Genomic DNA, 21,614 nt, shown 5'->3' with positions numbered 1-21,614 from the left:
AAGAGACCATGTTTGTATGCAGCTTTATTAACTGCCCTGAATGACGGGTCACCACTGAACATGGGAGACAATGACCAAAAATATGGCTTAGTTTTCTTTATTTACTTACCCCACATAGGTTATTTCAAATGATTGTTTGGAAGCTTTTTACATATTAAACCACTTGAGTTTTCCCCCTGTCATAACAGCATAATTATTCCCTGTATGTAAAGACAGACTTCGTGGCGGGCCAGACAGCGGAGCGAGGTGCTCAGTGCGCTATAGGCTTGGCACATAGCAGCGGACGACCAAAGAGCGACACACAAGTGGTTTTGGAAAGAGAAGCAGATCCACCGCAATCAGATGCTATGCGAGAGATGGGCCTACCGCAGCTCAAGCATCTGTTTAGGGGTGGTGGGGGTTGGGGATGTGTCAAATGTAGAGGTCTCAAGAGTCTAAAGTGGCTGTCTAGTAGTAGACACACCTAGGACCACTACACACATCGCAGCCAGGTGAGTAGCTATTTATAAAAAAGGGAGAGGAGTTTCCTTTTAGCAATATTTAAGATCCATGTTCTTATTTTACTTAATTCTCTATCAACCTTGGTATGAAAATATAACTACGCTACTACGGTCTTGAACACTCCCTCCCTCCCCATCTACCACCAGACACATAATATATATCCACTTCACCCCCACACACACTCCTATCTCACCCTTCCCTCTCTCGGTTTCACTCTCTCTGTGTGCCTTAACTGCCTGCATCTCATGGGAAACGGGCTGTCGGCCTGAACAGGATGTCAACAAACCCAGATCAGAGTGCAGTAGCACCGCCGGCCTGGCATCAGATGGTATGTGTAATAATATGTTCATAGACAGTCACATTATAAGGTGCTGGTGCAGAAATAACAATAAATAGCAGCCTAGAAGAATAGTATTCCTGACACCTGACTCCACTGGCCTCCTGTCGAGGAGTGTCTAAATTGGGATGAGGCTAATCAAGCACCAACATACAGGTACCAGAGCCACAGGGAGAGAGACAGAAACAACTCTTGCTGCAAAGACTTGACTTATTTATTTCAGGATGTGGTACAGAGAGACTGTCTGTCTGGTCATGCAATGTGTTTGGAAGTGATTTCTGGCTCTATACCCTCATTCAACGCGCACACCAATGTATCCTGTGGTAGTGTGGTTAAGAGGAGCTCTGGTGCCCCCTGGGTAAAGTATTAGATGACCGTTTCAGCTGAAAAGGAAGTTAGCATCGACCATCATGACTATGAACATTAGTCAAAAATGATTTAGGCAATGTAAAGTTAAGAAGGAAAGGTAATGAAGATGAAGTGATGCCAATTTTTAAATATGTTTATTGACTAGTAGTCAGACTCTCTTCATACGATGTTGAGACCAACAACATTAGAGTACTTATATTCGGGCTGAAACCTCAACATGCCGGTGTATAATGTTTCAACCAACCCACTCCAGGATTCCATACAATTCTCCCGACATTACTCACACTCAGCCAACCATACAAAATACTTTGACCAGTGACAGCTGAACGATTACACCAGTGTTCCCCATTACCCCCTGTTCACAGCAGTAAGACCAGTCATTTCAGAGACAGATGAGACAGACAAGTACATCATTCAAAGTAGTGGATGGTATTTTTATTATCAGAGAGGAGCGTTTTCATTTAGTGTTAAAATACTTAGGGAAATATTAAAGATTAAAAAGTACTACACCTGGGGTGCACACAAGTGCATTCATTATGTTACTAGACTGTGTAAAACTAAAACAGCTGCTAAATGTAGGATAATTTCATATCAGGGCCATAACCAGTGGTAAAAACAGTGCATGCAAAGAGTGAATTATATACTATTAAAGCCATACTATTACAGACAGACATCTATCACCAACACCACTAGCACTGACGAAACACAGAGGAAAAGAGGGAAAACTTGGAAGAGAGAGATCCAGACTGGGAAATAGAGGACATTTTGTCGTTTCATGCAGGAGCCAAGGGTAAGTAAACTATATTTTATGATTGGTCAGTGGGCCCTCAGTTGGTGCTTCCATCACAAAGGTATTTGACCCGCCTCTGCAGTTCATCGATTAATTTCTTCTTAGCTTTCTCCCGGCTGGCTTGCCACTCTTCAGAAGGACAGAGAGAACAGCCAATCAGAAAATAGCCTGAGAGCGAGAGTGTGTGTGTCCCCTACAGGGGACCAGTATAAAAATATATGCATTTACTGTATGTCACTCTGGATAAGAGCGTCTGCTAAATCACTGAAAGGTAAATGTGTGTGTCAGAAGCCTACCTTTGTAGGAGCAGATGAGAGGGGCAGAGAAGGTGACTTTTGTCCCAAACTTGTCATTAGTGTCCTCAAATCCGGGTTTCTCCAGACCTCTCTTCGCAAACCACTCATCTAGAACGTTCCTCACCGAGGCTGTGGAGTCTGTGGAGGGATTCACAATATCAACACTAGTGTGTGTGTGTGTGTGTGTGTGTGTGTGTGTGTGTGTGTGTATGTGTGTGTGTGTGTGTGGTACTGACCCATCTCATCCTCCCCAAGTAGGCCCAGTAAGCGCTGGCTGAGTTGGGCTCTGGTAGCTTTCTTACTGTCCTGTCCTTCAGTCTCCATGCTGTACCTGCCAATCCGATCACAATCATGCACCACCATCAGGCAGTTACTACTACTCACTACAAACAAGTCCATTATATAATTGTGTGGTAAAGAGAGAGTTCACTCAAAATACACATTTTCAACATATCAAAAATAAAACACTGAGGGACTATTCATTCAACTTTAAATTCATTGATATTTAGAAATTAACGTTATATAGATTGTTATCAGTCTTTACCCCGAGAACCTAAGCTGGGCGGAGATTCTGTACTGAGATTCTGAAAGGGCGGAGTTCGCAGATGTAAGGGCTGTCCCCTCCAACAGAGTGCTGAGCCTTCGCTTCGCATCCTCAGTGCTGCTGGGTGGGGCCACAGGACCACAGTAGCCAATGAAAGGAGCAAGACAAGACATCACCCTCTGGTAGGCCGACTGACATGCTGCAGCCTCACTGGAACCTGTCAATCAAATCTGCCTTTAGCAATGTGATACAGTTCATTCAGTACATTCATTTACGAACATTATCCTGCACTACGCTCTCATACAGTGCAATCAGAAAGTATTCAGACCCCTTGATTTCGTCCCACGTTGTCACGTTACAGCCTTATTCTAAAATGGATTGAATAGTTTTTTCCCCTCATCAATCTACACACAAAACCCCATAATGACAAAGTGAAAACAGGTTTTTAGAAATGTTTGAAAATGTATAAAATAAAATAAATGGAAATATCACATTTACATAAGTATTCAGAACCTTTACTCAGTACTTTAAAGCACCCTTTCCAGCGATTACAGCCTTGAGTCTTCTTGGGTATGACGCTACAAGCTTGGCCCACCTGTATTTGGGGAGTTTCTCCCATTCTTCTCCGCAGATCCTCCCAAGCTCTGTCAGGTTGGATGGGGAGTATCGCTGCACAGCTATTTTCACGTTTCTCCAGAGATGTTCGATCGGGTTCAAGTCCGGGCTTTGGCTGGGCCACTTAAGGACATACAGAGACTTGTACAAAAGCCACTCCTGTGTTGTCTTGGCTGTCTGCTTAGGGTCGTTGTCCTGTTGGAAGGTGAACCTTCGCCTCAGTCTGATGTCCTGAGCTCTCTGGAGAAGGTTTTCATCAAGGATCTCTCTGTACTTTGCTCCGTTTATCTTTCCCTTGATCCTGACTGGTCTCCCAGTCCCTGCCGCTGAAAAACATCCCCGTGGCATGATGCTGCCACCTCCATGCTTCACCAAAGGGATGATGCCAGGTTTCCTCCAGACATGACGCTTGGCATTCAGGACAAAGTTTTCAATCTTGGTTTCATCAGACCAGAGAATCTTGTTTCTCATGGTCTGAGAGTCCTTTAGGTGCCTTTTGGCAAACTCCACGCGGGCTGCCATGTGCCTTTTACTGAGGAGTGGCTTCTATCTGGCCACTCTACCATAAAGGTCTGATTGGTGGTGCTGCAGAGATGGTTGTCCTTCTGGAAGGTTCTCCCATCTCCATAGAGGAACTCTGGAGCTCTGTCAGAGTGACCATCGGGTTCTTGGTCCCTTCCCTGACCAAGGCCCTTCTCCCCCGATTGCTCAGTTTGGCCGGACAGCCAGCTCAAGGAAGAGTCTTGGTGGTTCCAAACTTCTGCCATTTAAGAATGATGAAGGCCACTGTGTTCTTGGGGACCTTCAATGCTGCAGTAATTTTTTGGTACCCTTCCCCAGATATTGGCCACGACACTGGTTTTTGCTCTGACATGCAAAACTGTGGGACCTTATATGGACAGGTGTTCCAAATCATGTCCAATCAATTGAATTTAGCACAGGTGGACTACAATCAAGTTGTAGAAACATCTCAAGGATGATCAATGGAAACAGGATGCACCTGAGCTCAATTTCGAGTGTCATGGCAAAGGGTCTGAATACTTATGTAAATAAGGTATTCCTGTTTTTTATTTTTAATAAATTAGCAAACATTTCTAAAAGCCTGTTTTAGCTTCGTCATTATGGGGTATTGTGTGGAGATTGAGGATTATTATTATTTTTTTTTAAATCCTTTTTAGAATAAGGCTGTAACGTAACAAAATGTTGGAAAAAGGGAAGGGGTCTGAATACTTTCCGAATGCACGGTATATGATAAATAAATCAATTTCAACTAATCATGGTCTTATATACCCTCTCCACGGTAAGTGAAGACACAGGTGATGTCTTTGAGATTGCAGCAGAACCTTCCCTTCTCTGGTTCTGCTACTTCCTCCACAGGCAACGGGAACGACTGCTGCAGGAAACAAGCCTTTACCATCGCTGTGGACTTATTCTCATCTACAGAGAGAAGGAGAGAGAGCGAGAGACGGGAGGAGAGGAAGAGCGAGAGGGAGAAGGGGTGTGAAGACGGGAGAGGAGGAAGATAAGGAGGATGGTGAGATAGGTGTTATGTAGTGTAACCATTTACTGAGGAGTGGTGTTTAAAAAAAAATTAAAATAACAATCTGTGGCTCAGCTCTGGCTGATTAATTGATTGAATGACTGATTGCTCACCGGTGCCATGCTGGCAGATATCCCCTGCTCTACCCAGACTATGGTAGGACCGGCGGATAGCCTCTTTCTTAGAGCTAAACAGGGTCTGGTTCCGGAAGGCGTGGCGGTCTAGTCGGACCTCCACCATCCACTCACACAACTGCTCCACAGACACATCCTCACACACCACACACGGGGGCTGCAGACTCCACAGTGCCAGACACTGCCGGATGTCTGAAACACACACACACACACGAGCGCTAAGTAAAAGGTACTGAGTAAAAGGTTACTGCTAATGGACTGATATTGAGGCTTAGAATCATTCAGAAAGAGGGTAGGTCCAGGGGTAGGAACCTAAATTATTTTCCAATCATTTCATTTTGAACCACCATTTTTTTTGTTCCGTCCCACTGTTCCGACCAGATAAATACAGTTCTGAACTGGTTCGGACCCCAAAAAAGTGCTGGTTAATATAGTTCCTTTCGGTTCCTTTTTAAACTTTTTTTTTTTTTTAAACATTTAGCTCGACATTAAATGACTTCACCGATCATGCAGTGCGGATAGAGCAGCTTGCTATGGGGCGGGCAAGCTAGTTCAGTGAGTTGTTTACGTGTGTGATGGAAAGACAAGTGTAGGGTCGTGAGATGCAACTGACATTTTGCGAGTGGGGAGAGAGCGGGTGAGGGTGGAGGAGGAGGCTTGCCTTGAAGCGCTGGGAATCTTGAATCTTATAACAGGCATTATCTGAATTAGGGCCCACGGTATTACACCTACGGAGAAGTGGCTTCTATTGAGGAACTTTGAATGTCCTTTAACTTCAGTTGGCTTAACGTTGGACCGGAGAAGCTAGCTGACATACTTGTGTGTGCAGACCGTCACCAGAATAAAATAACTTCTATTTTTGTAGTTAATAAATACAATGTGAAATGTGATAACTATAGTATCCCCAAAAAGTTAATCCAGTCTTCTCTAATTCAAAATCTCTCTCTCCATCTTCTGAATCATACATGTAATGACAGTAGGCTACAGCTATTCTTCGGAGGGGGAAAGGCAGGTAGCCTACACACACACACAAAGATGTTCAGCTGCCAGGCAGACACTGGAAGAGGTTTTTGAATGACAGAGGGAGTGCTTTGAATAGGTGCTTTGTTGCTTTCTTTGTGGGACTGAACATTTTTTGGTCTGGAATATAAAAGAACGTTATTAAACGGTTGCTTTTAAAATAACGGTTCTGTTACGGAACAGTAATGATCAGCTTCGTTCCCGGTTCTGATTCTGTTCCTTGAAAAATGACATTTTCCGGTTCTTTGAGCAGAGTAACAAAGAGAGGACAGTCACCTTCCATCTCTCCCCCTGCAGATCTCTTAGGCGGAGGCGGGCCGGAATCTTCAGGCGTTGTCTCCATGGTAACTGCATCACTAACTGACAACTTGTCCCCCTGTAGAGTAGTGCCAACAGCAGCAGTTTCCCCGGTCATCTGACTTGCAGCTGTGGGGAGAGAGAGCATGAGATAGACAGAAGTCAGGAGAGAGAGAGCGACAGACATAGACATAGAGAAAGATACAGAGAGAAGATAATGTATTAATAATGGAATAAGTGCTGTGTTAGTTTTTAGCCTCTGACCAGAGCAGAGCCAGCAGCAGCAGTGTCCCATCACCTGACCTGCAGCTGTGGGGAGATAGAAAGAGGTCCAGACTAACCGGCTCCTGTTCTGATCTTGTTAGCCTCAGTATTTTTGTACTCTGGCTTGGCTCCTCCTCCATGCTTGACCAGCAACTCCTGGAGTTTACCCTTGTAGTTCGGACCCGCTCCGCCGATGTCTCCGCCCAAAACCCCACTCAGGACCCCATTCAGACACCTCAGTGCCTCCTTAGCTGCACAATGCTCTGCCTGCTGCTTTTTGGGGGCCGCCTCTTAGAGAGAGAGAGAGAGAGAGAGAGAGAGAGGTGAGGGGGTTACAGGTGATTGTGAGACATCGATCATGTCATGTCCTGGAAAAACTGCAATTACCCTTTATAACCAATGTTTACATCTCATCAAATGTGCCATTGTAATGAAAAAAAAGTCACCTGTGCTGTGGAAGGTGAGCTCGCCTACGATTCTTAGAGTGCATCTGTGCTTTCCCTCCATTGTTGTTACACAGTCCTCCACTGGGGGGCCACACTTTGCCCGTCTGAAGAACTCCAACACACTCTGCTTCTCACCACCTGCAAGGGCAGCACTGAGTTCAGGCTGAGTCACAACAACACCCACTAACCAATGAAGTAGGATGAAGTTGTCCCCCCATATCTAAAGTGTGTAGTGTACCTGCTGTAGGTGGCGGATCCAGGGACAGGCCCTGGAGCAGACTGCAGTAGGCTGCCTGTAGCGCCTCCTCTGGAGTGGAGGCCTCGTGTGGGGCGAGGTCCTTCTGCACACGTACCGCCACACACATAACGAACCCCCGGCCATCTGAAAAATGGAGGACAGATAAAAGGACCTCACCTTTTTCATACGTTCTCGTTTTCATTGACTGTTGTCTTATTTTTGTTGTTGTTTCTTCTTCTAGGTACAAAGTTGTCGGTTAATATGAACTGGACAATAAAGCTGTGAGTTTTAATGCGATTCTGTGTACCTGAAGAGACGCTGCTCTCCTCTGGGAGGGTGGGCGTGGCTTGGTGGGGGTCTGACTCTGAGGCCCCTCCCCCCTGGGTCTCCATGGTAATTGTGGTATTTATGGGGACTGTGGTATGCATGGCAACCATGGTGACTTTGGTAGCCATGGGGTCCATAGTAACTAAGGTTTCCATGAGTGACACTGGGACCACCTGACTCTCGGGGGGCTGCACGCTAGGTATCATGGGAGCTGGTGGGAGGTGAGGGCAGCCCTCACCTTCGCTTGACCCCACTCCTTTCTCCTTCTTCCCTACCCCCCCCCCCACTTGTCACCCCTCCACTCTCCTCCACTCCACCCCCTCTCTCAGTGACCTCCCCCGCTCCCATTCCTCTGTCTGTGACATCATACGCAGGCTTGTCAAGTTGTGGGGTCTGAGCCTCCAGCAGCTCTTTCAGGGTGCTCACGTAGTTCCCTCCCACCACTTCCTTAATGCCGAGGACTCCGGACAGCCGCTGGAGGGCCACTTTAGCTGCCTGCTGATATGCCTGTTTCTTTTTGCTGGAACCCTCTGGAGTGAACCAGAAACCATATTTTAAACATTATACAATACTTACAGTATATATCTATATACATTTGACATACACACACTATATTTACATTCAATACACCATGAAACATAACATTGTAAAGTATCCATATGGCCTACTGAATGTGGTGTTACCTGGGACATAGAAGGTGATTGGTCCAGTGAATCGAAGAGTGCATTGGTAGCTCTTCCCCTCTGCATCAGATTGAACGGCCTCCTCTGGGGGTGGGACATCCCGCGTATGACAGTGCTCCAGGACCACATCCTTATAGGAGGAAGCTGAGGTACAAGAGAAGAGTTTCCATGACAACAAGCATTTTGATGGACACAAGTGAAGACAGTAAAGGTAGATGTACATTACTGTACTGTAGGGCTCTTTAACCTGATTCTGGTAGATCCAACAGGAGAGCTAGTTTCTTGTAGGCAGACTGAACAGCCTCTGTCTCCCCAGAATGCCCCTCTCCAGAGGTGATGTCAGTTTTAAGGACCACAGTGACACTACCAAAGAACACGGGGCCTAAAGACAGAGTTACATGGTAGAGGTTAATCAATCAGACACCGATACCAATTTAGGACTATTGGTCATTTGAGAAACAAACCATGATGATATTATATTTTAACAGATACTATTGATACAATATTTTAACCCATACCACACATTTGATTGGCTGAGGAATACAGCACCTGTGGATGAGAGGCTTTGTGGTTGGTCCGTCTGGCTACTGGATGCCTCCCCCTCCTGGGTGTCATTGGCTAGCTCACTCAGGCTAGCACTGTCCTTGGCTAGCTGGCTCAGGGCCAGTTTAGCCACTTCCTGGTGCGCTGTCTTCGACTTTGGGCACACCTGAACACCTTCAAATGTCTGACCTCTCACCTTCACACGACCCCTGTAACCTGGACAAACCCATTTTGAGAGAAGCCAGAGGGTCAGTCCTCACAGAGACACAGCTGCATGCATCTCCAACGTTTTTCACATAATAATAAATAATTTATTTGACAATCAACACATTTTTAATAGAGCCGTTTTCTGATATTATAAAGCTATTACATATAATATCATAAAACAACCCGGCATAACCCACTATAAGACATCTTTACACCACAGAATTGGATAAGGGCCAGGAGTTTTTCCTGACCATGTAACCTAGCCAGAATCGTCTGGATGACCGTTATGGGCTACAAGGAAGAACTCCAGGCCCAAGGCTAGGGTTAAGGTTCTGACCTACCGAGGGCTTCCTTTATCTCTGAGAAGACAGGCTCAGGCCACCCTTGCCTCCTGGCCTCCTCATACAGATGGTTCTTATATCTGAGGATGTCAGTACTGAACTCAGGATCTGAAAAACACACAGCTGCCATAGGTCACTATTTTTCCTATGTTCATGGTAAAGTCTGTCCGTGTGACATAATGTAAATGTGGTGAACACTTAAAGTTGTACACTAGATTCATTTGCCGTCTAAGGCACTGCATCTCAGTGCTAGAGGCGTCACTACAGACCCTGGTTCGATTCCAGGCTGTATCACAAGCGGATGTGATTGGGAGTCCCATAGGGCGGCACACAATTGCCCAGCGTCGTCGGGTTAGGGTTTGGCCGGGGTAGGCCGTCATTGTAAATAAGAATTTGTTCTTAACTGCCTAGTTTAAATAAAGGTTAAATAAAAATGTGAATCTTTTAAGTAATTTTAACCCTCAAGTCTCTCTCTCTGAGTAGGGCTGGATTCCTCAGTAACTCCATTATGTCTCTCTACAATCTCTCTCTCGGTCTCTCGCTCTACCTGGGGTGTATTCATTAGTTGGATTCTGTTGCAAAACGTTTAGTCTGTTACAAAACTTTTTGCAATGGAAACCGTTTAATCCAAATGAAAAATGAGCGTTTCTATTGGACAAATTAAGGTAGGTCCCTTCCCGTTTGGTTCCGTTTACTTGTTTGTTTCTTAGAGTAAACGGTTTACGTTAAATCTTTTTGCAACAGACAAAACGTTTTGCAATGGAATTTGACTAATGAATACAGCCCTGCTCTCTCTCTGGAAAACAAATGCCCTGAGTGGGGTTGAATCCATCACTATCTCTATGTTCCTCTTCCTCACTCACCGTGTGTGCGTGTGTTCTTCTCCAGTGTGTCCACTCTGACGGTGAGTGTGTCCACTCTTTCCTGCACCTCTCTCAGTTTCTCCCACTGTGGCGCCAGGCTCACCTGCAGGTCATTGTTCCCCTCCAGAAACACCCTCACACACTGCAACTCCTCCAGCTGGGGGTACACACACACACACGCACACACAAACATTTGAGGTGCCTTACAGTGAGGATATGTGTGTGTGTGTGTGTGTGTGTGTGTGTGTGTGTGTGTGTGTGTGTGTGTGTGTGTGTGTGTGTGTGTGTGTGTGTGCACACGTGTTGGTTCTTCTATCCTTGTGAGGACCTAAAATTCCAAAAAGTCCTCACAAGGATAGTAAAACAATTCTCCCTCGTGGGGACATTTCCCACGTCCCCATGAGGACAAAGGCTATTTTAAGCTTAGGGTTACAATTAGGGTTAGAATTAGGGTTAGGTTTAGAGTTATAAATTAGGTTTAGGGTTACGGGTTAAAGTTAGGGGGGAGAAAAGGATTTTGAATGGAAATACATTTTAGGTCCCCACGAGGATAGAATAACATGACGTGTGTGTGTTTGTGTGTGTCTTACAGTAAGGGCTGTCTCTCTGTCCTCTTCATAGCGTTGGGACAGACACTCCAACTTTTCCTTCAGTATCTGTTGTTCCAGACTCAGAAAGTTCTGGAGTTTCAGCATGCTCTCTGGGACCTCATCTGCCGCAAGTACAATCTTCTTCCCAACCCAGCTCATGATAAAATCGAAGTCTGTATTCTGGAGCTGGGACAAAGATACCGGTCAGGTTCCCAATGTAAAAGTGAGGTATGGACTTAATAGCACACGTACACACACCTGTTCGATCTCCTCTGCCAGCTCACTGAATTTGGGGTAGTGTGTTGTCAGAGCCTGGCCCAGGTCTTTGATTCGCCCTAGGTAAGATTCTAAATCCATCTTCACCACCCGGAAGTCAGCCGAATGCATCACCTGGTTCCTCACGTTGGTCACCTGCACACATACACACCGTCATACTTATACACAGGTAAATGTGCACATTTGTGAGTGTGAGGAAGTTTACCTGTGTGATAAGATTTTTGGACTTCACAAACTTGGCAAAGTGTCTGCATTGGGACATGAGATTGAGGAAGGCTGAGATGTCAAATTGGTCCACCGCGGTGTGGTCTGTATTTCCACGGGGCATGTAGACCTAAACACACACACACACACACACACAATGACATACCAACTACCAAGGCAGGATGTAACACATTTATGATAAATACAGCCAGAGCATTACACCAGATGTAGACACTCTACCTTGGCTACCTCCCATTTCTTCGTAGGCCACAGGTACGGCTTGGAGTTATTCCAGTAGACCTGTCCGCCTTTACATGAATGGTTTGCCAAGATCTCATCTCTCCATGGCTCGCACACTTTACACACTTGAGGAAGCTTACACAGGAACAACCATATAATTACTTTTGTGCTTTTAATATCAAGATAACCTTTCGAATTCGAGAACAAATTATTATTGCAAACACAAATAATAATATTGAATGCAAACATTACCCCAAAAGTATTGAGAGCAAAATAAATAGTATTGCAAGAAAATAATTTTGAAAGGTAAAAACAAAATAATTGTAAATTAATAAAAAATCTATATAATCTGTGAAACATTTTCAATCATTACGGAATTGCGATTAAACACCTCTGACTGCATTTTTTTACTCTATTTGGTTACATTATCCGGCCCTTTGCTTCACTGCCTTTTTTTGGGGTTTGCAAAGTTTTGGCATGTTCATTCTGGGTAGGCGGGGTTTAGAGGGAGGAGGTATATGATGCGTCTCTATTGGTCAACTGGTTTTGGAGAGACAGTTCATTGTCATTTAAAATAAAATGATGGACTGTACAGCTCACTGAGGTATGTTAATGCTGGCAATGCTGAGAGGCAACAGTGTCTTCTGATAACTAGCCAGCTAGTGTATAAAAAAGCTTGATTATTTATTTAACTTTTCCATAAAAAAATAAAATAAAGGCTCAGTGGCTATTAGCTAGCTAGTTAGCCCAATGGGCCTGACTAGTATAACTAGATAATGTCAGCTTTACAACAAGGAAGACATAGGGAAACACCCTTTGGTAAGTGTCTTTTGGGTCTTGTAATTTCACATTTAGAAGATGTATTGAAACAATTAGCAAGCATGGCTATATCATTTCTATCACAGCCAACAAGCAAGATATGGTGCACTGAAGTAACTCTGAAGTTACTCTAGTGGTATGTGGCTATTCAAGAACAAAGGCACTACAAGCCCTTTTCATGAACTCCAGTGCTGTATGGCCCTGGGTTCTCGAGAGCAAGGGCAGCTTTTCACTACAGTCTGATTGTACTATAGACAATTATGTTTTGCATTTGTTTCTTTTTTTGTGGCCTGGCTCTCACTGGCTGTCTGTGTGTGTGTGTGTGTGTGTGTGTGTGTGTGTGTGTGTGTGTGTGTGTGTGTGTGTGTGTGTGTGTGTGTGTGTGTGTGTGTGTGTGTGTCTGCTCAATAAGCTCTGTCTCAGTGCAGAATTAGACATTTATCCAAGTTGCTCAAAAAGTCACATTTGAAAATATATATTTATTTTATTTACATTTGTTTTTACACCCTGAGTTGCTCCTGCTGCTCTGTATCATTCAAATCACATTTTACTTGTAACATGCGGCGAATACAACCGTACCTTGAAATGCTTACTTACAAGCCCTTAACTCTATTTCTTGAACTGCACTGTTGGTTAAGAAAATTTACTAAATAAACTAAAGTGAAACAATTGTATAAAAAGTAACACAAAATAACAATAACGAGGCTATATACAGGGGGTACTGGTACCGAGTCAATGTGCAGGGGTACAGGTTAGTCGAGGTAATTTGTACATGTAGGTAGGGGTAAAGTGACTATGTATAGATAATAAACAGTGAGTAGCAGCAGTCTATGACTTGGGTGACTGGAGTCTGACAATTTTTTGGGCCTTCCCCAAATCTTTTCAGTCCCCTGAGGAGGATCAATGCTACCATCGTCAGCAAACTTAATGATGGTGTTGGAGTCGTGCTTGGTCACACAGTCGTGAGTGAACAGGGAGTTCAGGAGGGGACTAAGCATGCACCCCTGAGGGGCCCCCGTGTTCAGGATCAGCGTGGCAGATGTGTTGTCCACCCATACCACCTGGGGGCGGTGTTTAGTCCCAGAGTCCTTTGCTTAGTGATGAGCTTTGTGCGCACTATGGTGTTGAACACTGAGCTGCATTCCATTTCTCTAAACGTCAAGTTTCGAAGTTAAGGATTAAGTTTAGGTACTCATTCCGAATGGTCAAGGTTTGGGATAGGGTAAAAAAAAAAATCAGTGTCCAACACTGGGATCGAACACACAATATTCTGATCCAGAGTCATGGAATTACACCCACCCACTATCCCCGTCCACAACATGTGCCCACTACTCAGTAAAGATGCGCTCCACTGTTGCCCCTAGTGCTTTCCAACTAATCCATTTTGTGTTCCAACCCTTAGGAAACTATGAGAAGGGAGAGGTTCAGCTGGCTAAAGTCATTGCTGTGTGCAGGCAAACCCAGCAGCTCCTCCAGTAGACGGCCCCCTCCTGTCTTCCAGATGCTGCTGACCAAGCTGCCCTTCTAAGCTGCAAGGTGAGGATGCTCTCCCATGGGGAGCAAGGGCTGTAGTGGCACCAACGTGGCTGAAAAATTACTTGGTGCCCTAAACCGCCTTCTTCAAATGGTATTTACTTGTTAACTCCCTTTCATGGATTTAAGGCAATGGATTGCTACAACCATGGTTGAGTTCCGCCATATTCCTTACACCACCAGTTCATTCCTTTAATAACCCCTTACACTCGTGGGAATTGGCCTATATAGATAGGGCTAATTTGAAATGTTTATTACATGAGAAATATGGTAAGCAAAGCATAACCATGGTAGCAATTAAAAGGGAACCGTTTGGAGATCATGGGGAAATTATTAGACTAAAAGGTGAGGACATGACGCTTCACCTGACAAGACTGAATCCAAGACTTCACGTGTATTTCACATTTACTGTACTTTTTACTGCATTTTTTGATAACAAAATCTGAAAATACTCTAAATACATTCAGTAACATGACAAGAATATTGTTGGAAAATGTAGGGTTCTATTGCCAACATGACTAGCTAAATTTAAAAAAAAAATGGCCTTACAGTGTTAGGCTTTCACCAGGCAATTCAGAGAAGCAGATGGTAATTTTGGTGAGCATAGAATGAAGTCATGAGTGCATTCAGATGCGTGGTCCACTGTAAATTTTCTTCACAACACAGCAAGCATAGGCTCATTGTGTTCAGGACAGCCCAGGGTATGAGGCCATGTCATCTTGTAACTATACACTAAACATAGTGATTATAAATCACTGACTGTATATGACATGAGTTTTATGATGTGGAAATGTGAAGTGTACATTTGGATTCACGGGTGTTTGGCTTGCTCGTATGACATCAAAGTGGTATTTATTATAAATCCTCAACGTCACATCTTTCAAAATACACAGAGTCCTCGTAATTTACGGCATTTCCCTCACTCAGACACACAAAATAATTTGCAAAAGTTGGCCAATTAGCGGGAGGAATGGAGCAACTTTTTTGGGGCCGTGCGTGCTGCTCAAGTTCCTAACGGCCGTCAGTCAAAACCCAATACAGCGCTATGAAGTGGAGGCCCTTGAGCTCTGACGTCATGTGTAGCATGTTACTGTACAGCCACTGCGTTCCAATTTACGTGCTTATCAATGTCCATATCTGCCATTTTCAACCAGTATACGGGTACGAGTGTAAAGGGCTATGGCCAAGAGGGAGAGTGTATGAATGCGTACTTAAGGTTAAGGTTAGAGGGTCGGCTTGTGTCCTGATTCTTCACCCTTTCTACCAAAGTGTGCACGACTTTAGTGTTCCTCATTCTTGGCCCTGAAGGGCGGCAGTGTTTAAATTGTCATCCCTACCTGTGCTATAACACCTAATTGAACTACAATAAGACCATACCTGAGTAAATGTAATGCATGTATAGTTGGTTGTGACAACATTGACTAAACCGGAGCGTACAGTTACCGTGAACAATCATTTAAAAACAACTTTCATCGAATTATGACTAGTGCACTTATCGTTAGTTGTACATTGATCATCTGTGTTGGGTTTCCACCCATGTTAACCTTTTGCAGAATTCCTGTTCCTCTTCCACAGGTAGTTAGGCTGATGATCTGCCTCCGTAGCTGAGAGAAGCCGAAGAGGAACATCACTTCGTTCCCAACAATACTACAAACACTTCTAACTGTACAGATGAGAATGAGTGGGGCAGACTTATCCATTGTCGCTGAACTGTGTTCAGTCCAGTTTACAGTACCAATTTGTTACCAGCCACATGTTGAATAAGGTATTCTGCAAATACAATTACAATACAGAGATGTTCTTGCTCTTTAGTTAAGTTCTGCCAATCATATGTTGGAAACCATTATCAAGGAAAACGAGTTGAACACTTTGTGGAAATTGTACATTTCTTGAACATTCTTCTAAGGACAATGTGTCTATCACAGGTGTAAATGTACAGTAAGGGGTATATCCTTCATAAAATCATTTGTGATGGTTAATTCTGCAGACTGATTGCGACGGCGTGGACATGACAAATCAATCCACTACTGTAATTAAACACTTATCTGCTTCATGCCTCTGATTTTCCAGTCGACATGAGTAAAGAAAAACTCTTATGTGGTAATGCCCATGTCTTGCAGCTTTAACAGTATTGAGTCAAGTAACAGCTTTGTCAACTGTCTCGCCAAGGACTAACTCCAAGATTATTGTAACGAGTGCGCTGTGTCGGGAAGCAAGTACAGGGAGAGTGTGTTTTAATAAATAAACAAAACAATAAAACGCGAAACACAAACAACGCGCCGACGTGAAAACAGAGTCGATAACACCTGAGAGAACCAAGGGGAGTGACAGATACAGGGAAGCTAATCAAGGAGGTGATGGAGTCCAGGTGAGTGTCATGAGGCGCTGGTGCGCTTGACGACGGTGACAGGTGTACGGGATAATCAGCAACCTGATGACCTAGAGGCCGGAGAGGGAGTACACATGACAAATATGTTTATTACTATGGCTCTTCAAATTTGATAAGTACATAAGGAGCTATCGTCACTGGCCATATACGTGCAGATTGAGGTGTTTAGAAAAAGTTGGTTTTGGCTTTGGTCATGTTGCACTGCAGCTACCTACAAATGACCACAGTCATGTGTGAATCAACATGCTAGCTAGCTTCTTAACCTGTTAGCTACCTAACATAGTTAGGGGCTGAAGATAATTTAGATGTGTATTGTATCCCCTGAATTCTGGAATTAGCAATCAAGCTACTTTATAGAGTAACAAACAAGTATTTAGCAAGTTATCCGGGTTGCATGGTAGCTATATCTAACATACCGAGGTTGTAAACAAACTGGATCATTGGGTGAGGCTGACCTTTTCCCTCAAGTTTTCATGTACTGAATAAAAATCTAAAGTTCAGTGTGTTTCCATTGCATTTTCTACTCTACCCATAGTTTTTTACAAAAATTAAATAGCAAATGTGCCTAGTCTGGTTTTAGCACGTGCTCTAGCCAACAGTTGGCAGATACAGGGCGGGTAGGCTATGAGGGTAGGATAGGCTCAGGGTTGCCAGGTCAAGTTCAAATTTCTAGCCCAATGACATCTCAACCCACTTACCAGGCCTGAAAACTAGCTCAAAAATGTTTTGTTTTTTTCGCAGCAGAACAGTTGCCACATTTATCCAATAAACCCTTTTTCTATAATGTTAGAGCGAATTAAGAAGGAATATCTGCGGAATTTGTAATGATGTAAGCTAAGAAGCAAACTTCAGTTTTCCATCAAAATAATAATTATTGTGAGCTTAAGAATATGTCGCAAAAGAAAGGCTAATTCGCCCTTATTAAATTTGCCAGATCATTTTCCATCAATGGATGTCGATTTAACTTGTTTTGACTGCTATGATTAAGCAATAAGGCCCGAGGAGGTCAGGTACATGGCCAATATTTCACGACTAAGGGCTGTTTTTAGGACACAGCCCTTAGCCATAGTATAATGGCCATATACCACAAACCCCTGAAGTGCCTTATTGCTATTATAAACTGGTTAAACATATTTAGAACAGTATAATTTTTGTTGTTGTTGTCATACCGTGGTACACGGTCTGATATACCACAGCTTTCAACCAATCAGCATTCAGTTTATAATTGTAATTAAATCCCTTTTGCACATGTGCATAACTTGATAAATCCGACAGGAGAGTTAGAGGGATGAAAGTTGGACAGAGGATCTCAAAATCTCTGAAAAAGAAACACTTGAACGAACTTCAAAAAAAGAACGCTAGGCTATTTTCTGGCAATTGTGCCATTATGTGTTAGATGTTAAGACTACAAACCGTTATAAAATGGCCTGTTTGTGAGATTGACTCGTTATTTCAATAGGCATAGGCTACTGACTAAAATCTGGGTTTATAATTGCAATTCAACTTTGCCATGGTTTGCTGAGCTAGATGCAGGTAGCCTATAGGCCCTGATAGGCCAACATGCCGAAGTCCACAATGAAACTGACATTAAATGTGGAGAATGATACATTTAAGATAGAGCAGTGACCATGATAACAATTGATCATTTCTAATTGAATTAGCCTAACATGGGCATTAATAATTGCCTAATAACACAAGGCTACAACAACAAATTGAAGTTATAGGCCATTTATTAAAATCTGTTTATCAGCTCCAGGTAGACTACACAAGTGGCACAAATTGATTTGCAATGACTTCAGTGATATCGCGTTGAACATCTCATAAAATCTCCAAAATCATGGGCATCAATATGGAGTTGGTGCCCCCATTGCTGCTATAACAGCCTCCACTCTTCTGGAAAGGCTTTCCACTAGATGTTGGAACATTACTGCGGGGACTTGCTTCCATTCAGCCACAAGAACATGTGTGAGGTCGGGCACTGATGTTGGGCGATTAGGCCTGGCTCGCAGTCGGCGTTCCAATTTATCCCAAAGTTGTTCGATGGGGTTGAGGTTAGAGCTCTGAAGGCCAGTCAAGTTCTTCCACACAGATCGACAAACCATTTCAGTATGGACCTCGCTTTGTGCACAGGGGCATTGTCATGCTGGAACAGGAAAGGACCATTCCCAAACTGTTGCCACAAAGTTGGAAGTACAGAATCGTCTAGAATGTCAATGTATGCTGTAGCGTTAAGATTTTCCTTCACAGGAACTAAGAGTCCTAGCCCGAACCATGAAAAACAGCTCCACAACATTATTCCTCCTCCACAAAACTTTACAGTTGGCACTATGCAGTCAGACAGGTATTGTTCTCCTGGCTTACGCCAAACCCTGATTCATTTGTGGGACTGCCAGATGGTGAAGCATGATTCATCCCTCCAGAGAACACGTTTCCACTGCTCCAGAGTCCAATGGCAGCGAGCTTTACACCACTCCAGCCTAGCTTGCGCATGGTGATCTTAGGCTTATGTGAGGCTGCTCAGCCATGGAAACCGACTTCATGAAGCTCCCGAGTAACAGTTATTGTGCTGATGTTGTTTCCAGAGGCAGTTTGGAACTCTGTAGTAAGTGTTACAACTGAGGACTGACAATTTTTATGTGCTACGCGCTCCCAGCACCGTTGTTGCTCCTAAACGTTTCCACTTCACAATAACAGCACTTACAGTTGCCCGGGGCAGCTCTAGCTGGGCAGAAATTTGACAAACTGACTTGTTGGAAAGGTGGCATCCTATGACGGTGCCACATTGGAAGTCACTGAGCTCTTCAGTAAGGCCATTATACTGCCAATGTTTGTCTACGGAGATTGCATGGCTGTGTGCTCGATTTTATACAACGGGTGTGGCTGAAATAGCCAAATCCACTCATTTGAAGGGGTGTCCACATACTATAAATACTTTTATGTATATAGTGTATCAAACGGTAGACTACAGTAGCCTACAATGGCATAGAAATTAATAGACTACGTGATGGCCAACAAATGCAAATGTATCATTCTCCACATTTAATGTCAGGTTTATTGTGGACTTTTTCCCATAACAGACGCACCCATAAATTCCATTTCAAATGTCCACTAACGCAGTGCTCGAGACCCAAGAACTAAGCATGCGTAAAACCCTTTGCTTAATAAAGTTTTCCATAAGAAAAGTCGACTTTCAAATGCAGTTTACTTTAAACCACCTCTGAGCGAATTTATCTACAGCATACTAGTGAGCCTAAAGTCGTTTTCCAGTCGTTGTCCAGTGCTTTGTCGCGGTTATATCAGTTATAGCGCATTAATAGGTTTTATGGAAAAGGGGTTGTAAATAGGTGTCTCCATAATGACAATCTAAATAGCCTACCTACAACTGGTAAAATGTTGTCACGACGTGTGCGTGCTGCTGTCTCCATGACTCAGCAGCAGCGCTCTCAACCAGTGCTCTAAATACACACACACACCCTTCCAGCCATCCCCACCACTCACTCAGTAACAGTCTGCTCACTGCTTGATAATCTGCAGCAACAGGTTACAACAATTTAGAGAAAGCCGCAGACATGGCAACCCCGGGTAGACTAGTCTACAGGGGGTTAGGGATCATGGGTCATGGGTTGATCAGTGATATTATTATGGATAAACGCGAGAATATTTGTATTTGTCAAAAGGCAAATCAAGCATCGATCGTCAAGTCACCAGAATCGAAACCTCGATATATATTGGAAATACGCATCACGATCACCGTGCACTTTCACCACCCTGTGAGGTTTCATTACCTTTTTATCTGTAGCCTAATAAACTGCAGTTTCCCCGAGTCGTAGTGGAAGGACCACACAACATATCATCACGTGACTCCCAAGTTTACTTCAGTAGGGTGGCTATTATATCAATATTTACGCATAAAGGCGTTTCCACCGCCATTTCTCGCATAATTCATTTTACCGACACAGAGATCCCACCATTTTCGAACAAACACATTATCTGTCGGCATTTATAAAATTGTACCGAAACTTCCTGTTTCCATCACAACTGTGCGATTTATTTTATACGGTATGACTTCACTCCATACAAACTGTGTATGGAAACGTGCTTACTGAAAACATTTTTCCATTAATTTACAATTCAATATTATTTATTTTTCCTCTCAATACTTTTGGGTTAATGTTTTGCCCTCAATATGATTATTTTGCTTCGCAATACTAAGAATTTGGTTCTCGAATTCAAAAGGTTTGTTTGATATTACAATCACAAAAGTAATTCCATAAAACAACAGTTGTAGCCTATTAAGTGAGAGACTTCAAGCAGTGAAACTCATGACATCAGTATATGGGCAGAACATATTTTAAAAGTAGGGACGGAAACTCAGATATCATGCGAGTTACATTTTAACTCACATATTTTAATCACCTGCTTTGACTTGGGGGTCCATTTCTTCAGGTTACATTCAGTTTTACATACATTGCCTCCTGTGTTCACTTTGTTTCGGAGGTGATCGTGGTAAGTTTCGGTTTCGTTTTCCAGAAACCCTCCTAGTCGCGTTTTAAGACAATTCAGACCCATGGTCGTTTTAATCCAGTTTTTATAGTCGTCATCCTGAAACCGTTTGAATGAGTCCATGGTGAAACAAATGCCGTATCGTTGTGCTGGATAATAATTCCTTCGGTACCACCCGACTCGATCAGTCCCGTACCCGTTGACCTACCTATGCGCTGGGCTTGACAGGCTGTCTGTACAGACTGCAGCAGAACTGTCAGGCGCACAGGAACCCGGTTCAACCAATGAGCAGCGTTCTCTCCACCGTCATAACGTGTACGTAGTTCGATTCCTGTACATGTCTTTTGTGGAAAGTTCTCTCACCTCCAAGATACATATTTAACCCGTTTATACCATATACTTTGCTTCCATTTATTACTACAGCAAAACAAACATTCCGATGTACGGCATTGCATTCAAACCAATAATGATAGAAACGTAGGACATTTCAGTGATTGTGCATTTACGTAAGTTTTTTTCAGAACGTGTTCTTGTGCTTACAGTTCTGTTCACTATTCAATAACAAAGTGTCTCAATGTGATCTACAGCATAGACATACCTACATCTCAATATAAAGTATTTAACAAATAAAACAAAGTATGGTCATGTTGGAGACTTGTTTTGGGGGGACAATCAATTCCCCCCTTATTTCCCCTTCTGGCCCTC

General features: G+C 43.5%; 1 protein-coding gene across 1 annotated transcript; it reads right to left on the bottom strand.

Annotated features, from left to right (window-relative positions):
- Window positions 1-1,617: 1,617 nt before the first annotated feature.
- si:ch211-91p5.3 lies at window positions 1,618-21,146 on the bottom strand. Its single transcript, XM_038964323.1, has 22 exons — window positions 20,823-21,146; window positions 11,666-11,800; window positions 11,427-11,555; window positions 11,204-11,356; window positions 10,946-11,131; window positions 10,356-10,512; window positions 9,493-9,600; window positions 8,951-9,160; window positions 8,649-8,783; window positions 8,402-8,545; window positions 8,036-8,248; window positions 7,699-8,004; window positions 7,392-7,535; window positions 7,154-7,291; window positions 6,785-6,997; window positions 6,423-6,572; window positions 5,106-5,318; window positions 4,743-4,889; window positions 2,838-3,054; window positions 2,530-2,624; window positions 2,294-2,431; window positions 1,618-2,126 (listed from the first exon to the last, which is right to left on the bottom strand). Exons 1-22 carry the CDS (start codon window positions 21,030-21,032, stop codon window positions 2,035-2,037), a joined length of 3,633 nt encoding a protein of 1,210 aa, XP_038820251.1. The 5' UTR covers window positions 21,033-21,146; the 3' UTR covers window positions 1,618-2,034.
- Window positions 21,147-21,614: the final 468 nt, after the last annotated feature.

The sequence above is a fragment of the Salvelinus namaycush genome, chromosome 25 (assembly GCF_016432855.1).
Source record: "Salvelinus namaycush isolate Seneca chromosome 25, SaNama_1.0, whole genome shotgun sequence".
In the NCBI taxonomy this organism is placed as follows: domain Eukaryota; kingdom Metazoa; phylum Chordata; class Actinopteri; order Salmoniformes; family Salmonidae; genus Salvelinus; species Salvelinus namaycush.
Note: the sequence above shows the minus strand (reverse complement) of the source record. Positions and strands in the feature narration are given on the sequence as shown.

Bases quoted from the DNA above. Each gene is read 5' to 3' on its own strand.
- si:ch211-91p5.3 (XM_038964323.1), bottom strand. From the start codon at position 21,032: ATGGACTCATTCAAACGGTTTCAGGATGACGACTATAAAAACTGGATT. The intron at 11,132-11,203 runs GTGTGTGTACGT...TCTTTGTCCCAG, and splicing joins TGGCAGAGGAGATCGAACAG to CTCCAGAATACAGACTTCGA. The intron at 9,601-10,355 runs GTGAGTGAGGAA...TGTGTTTTTCAG, and splicing joins GAAGAACACACGCACACACG to ATCCTGAGTTCAGTACTGAC.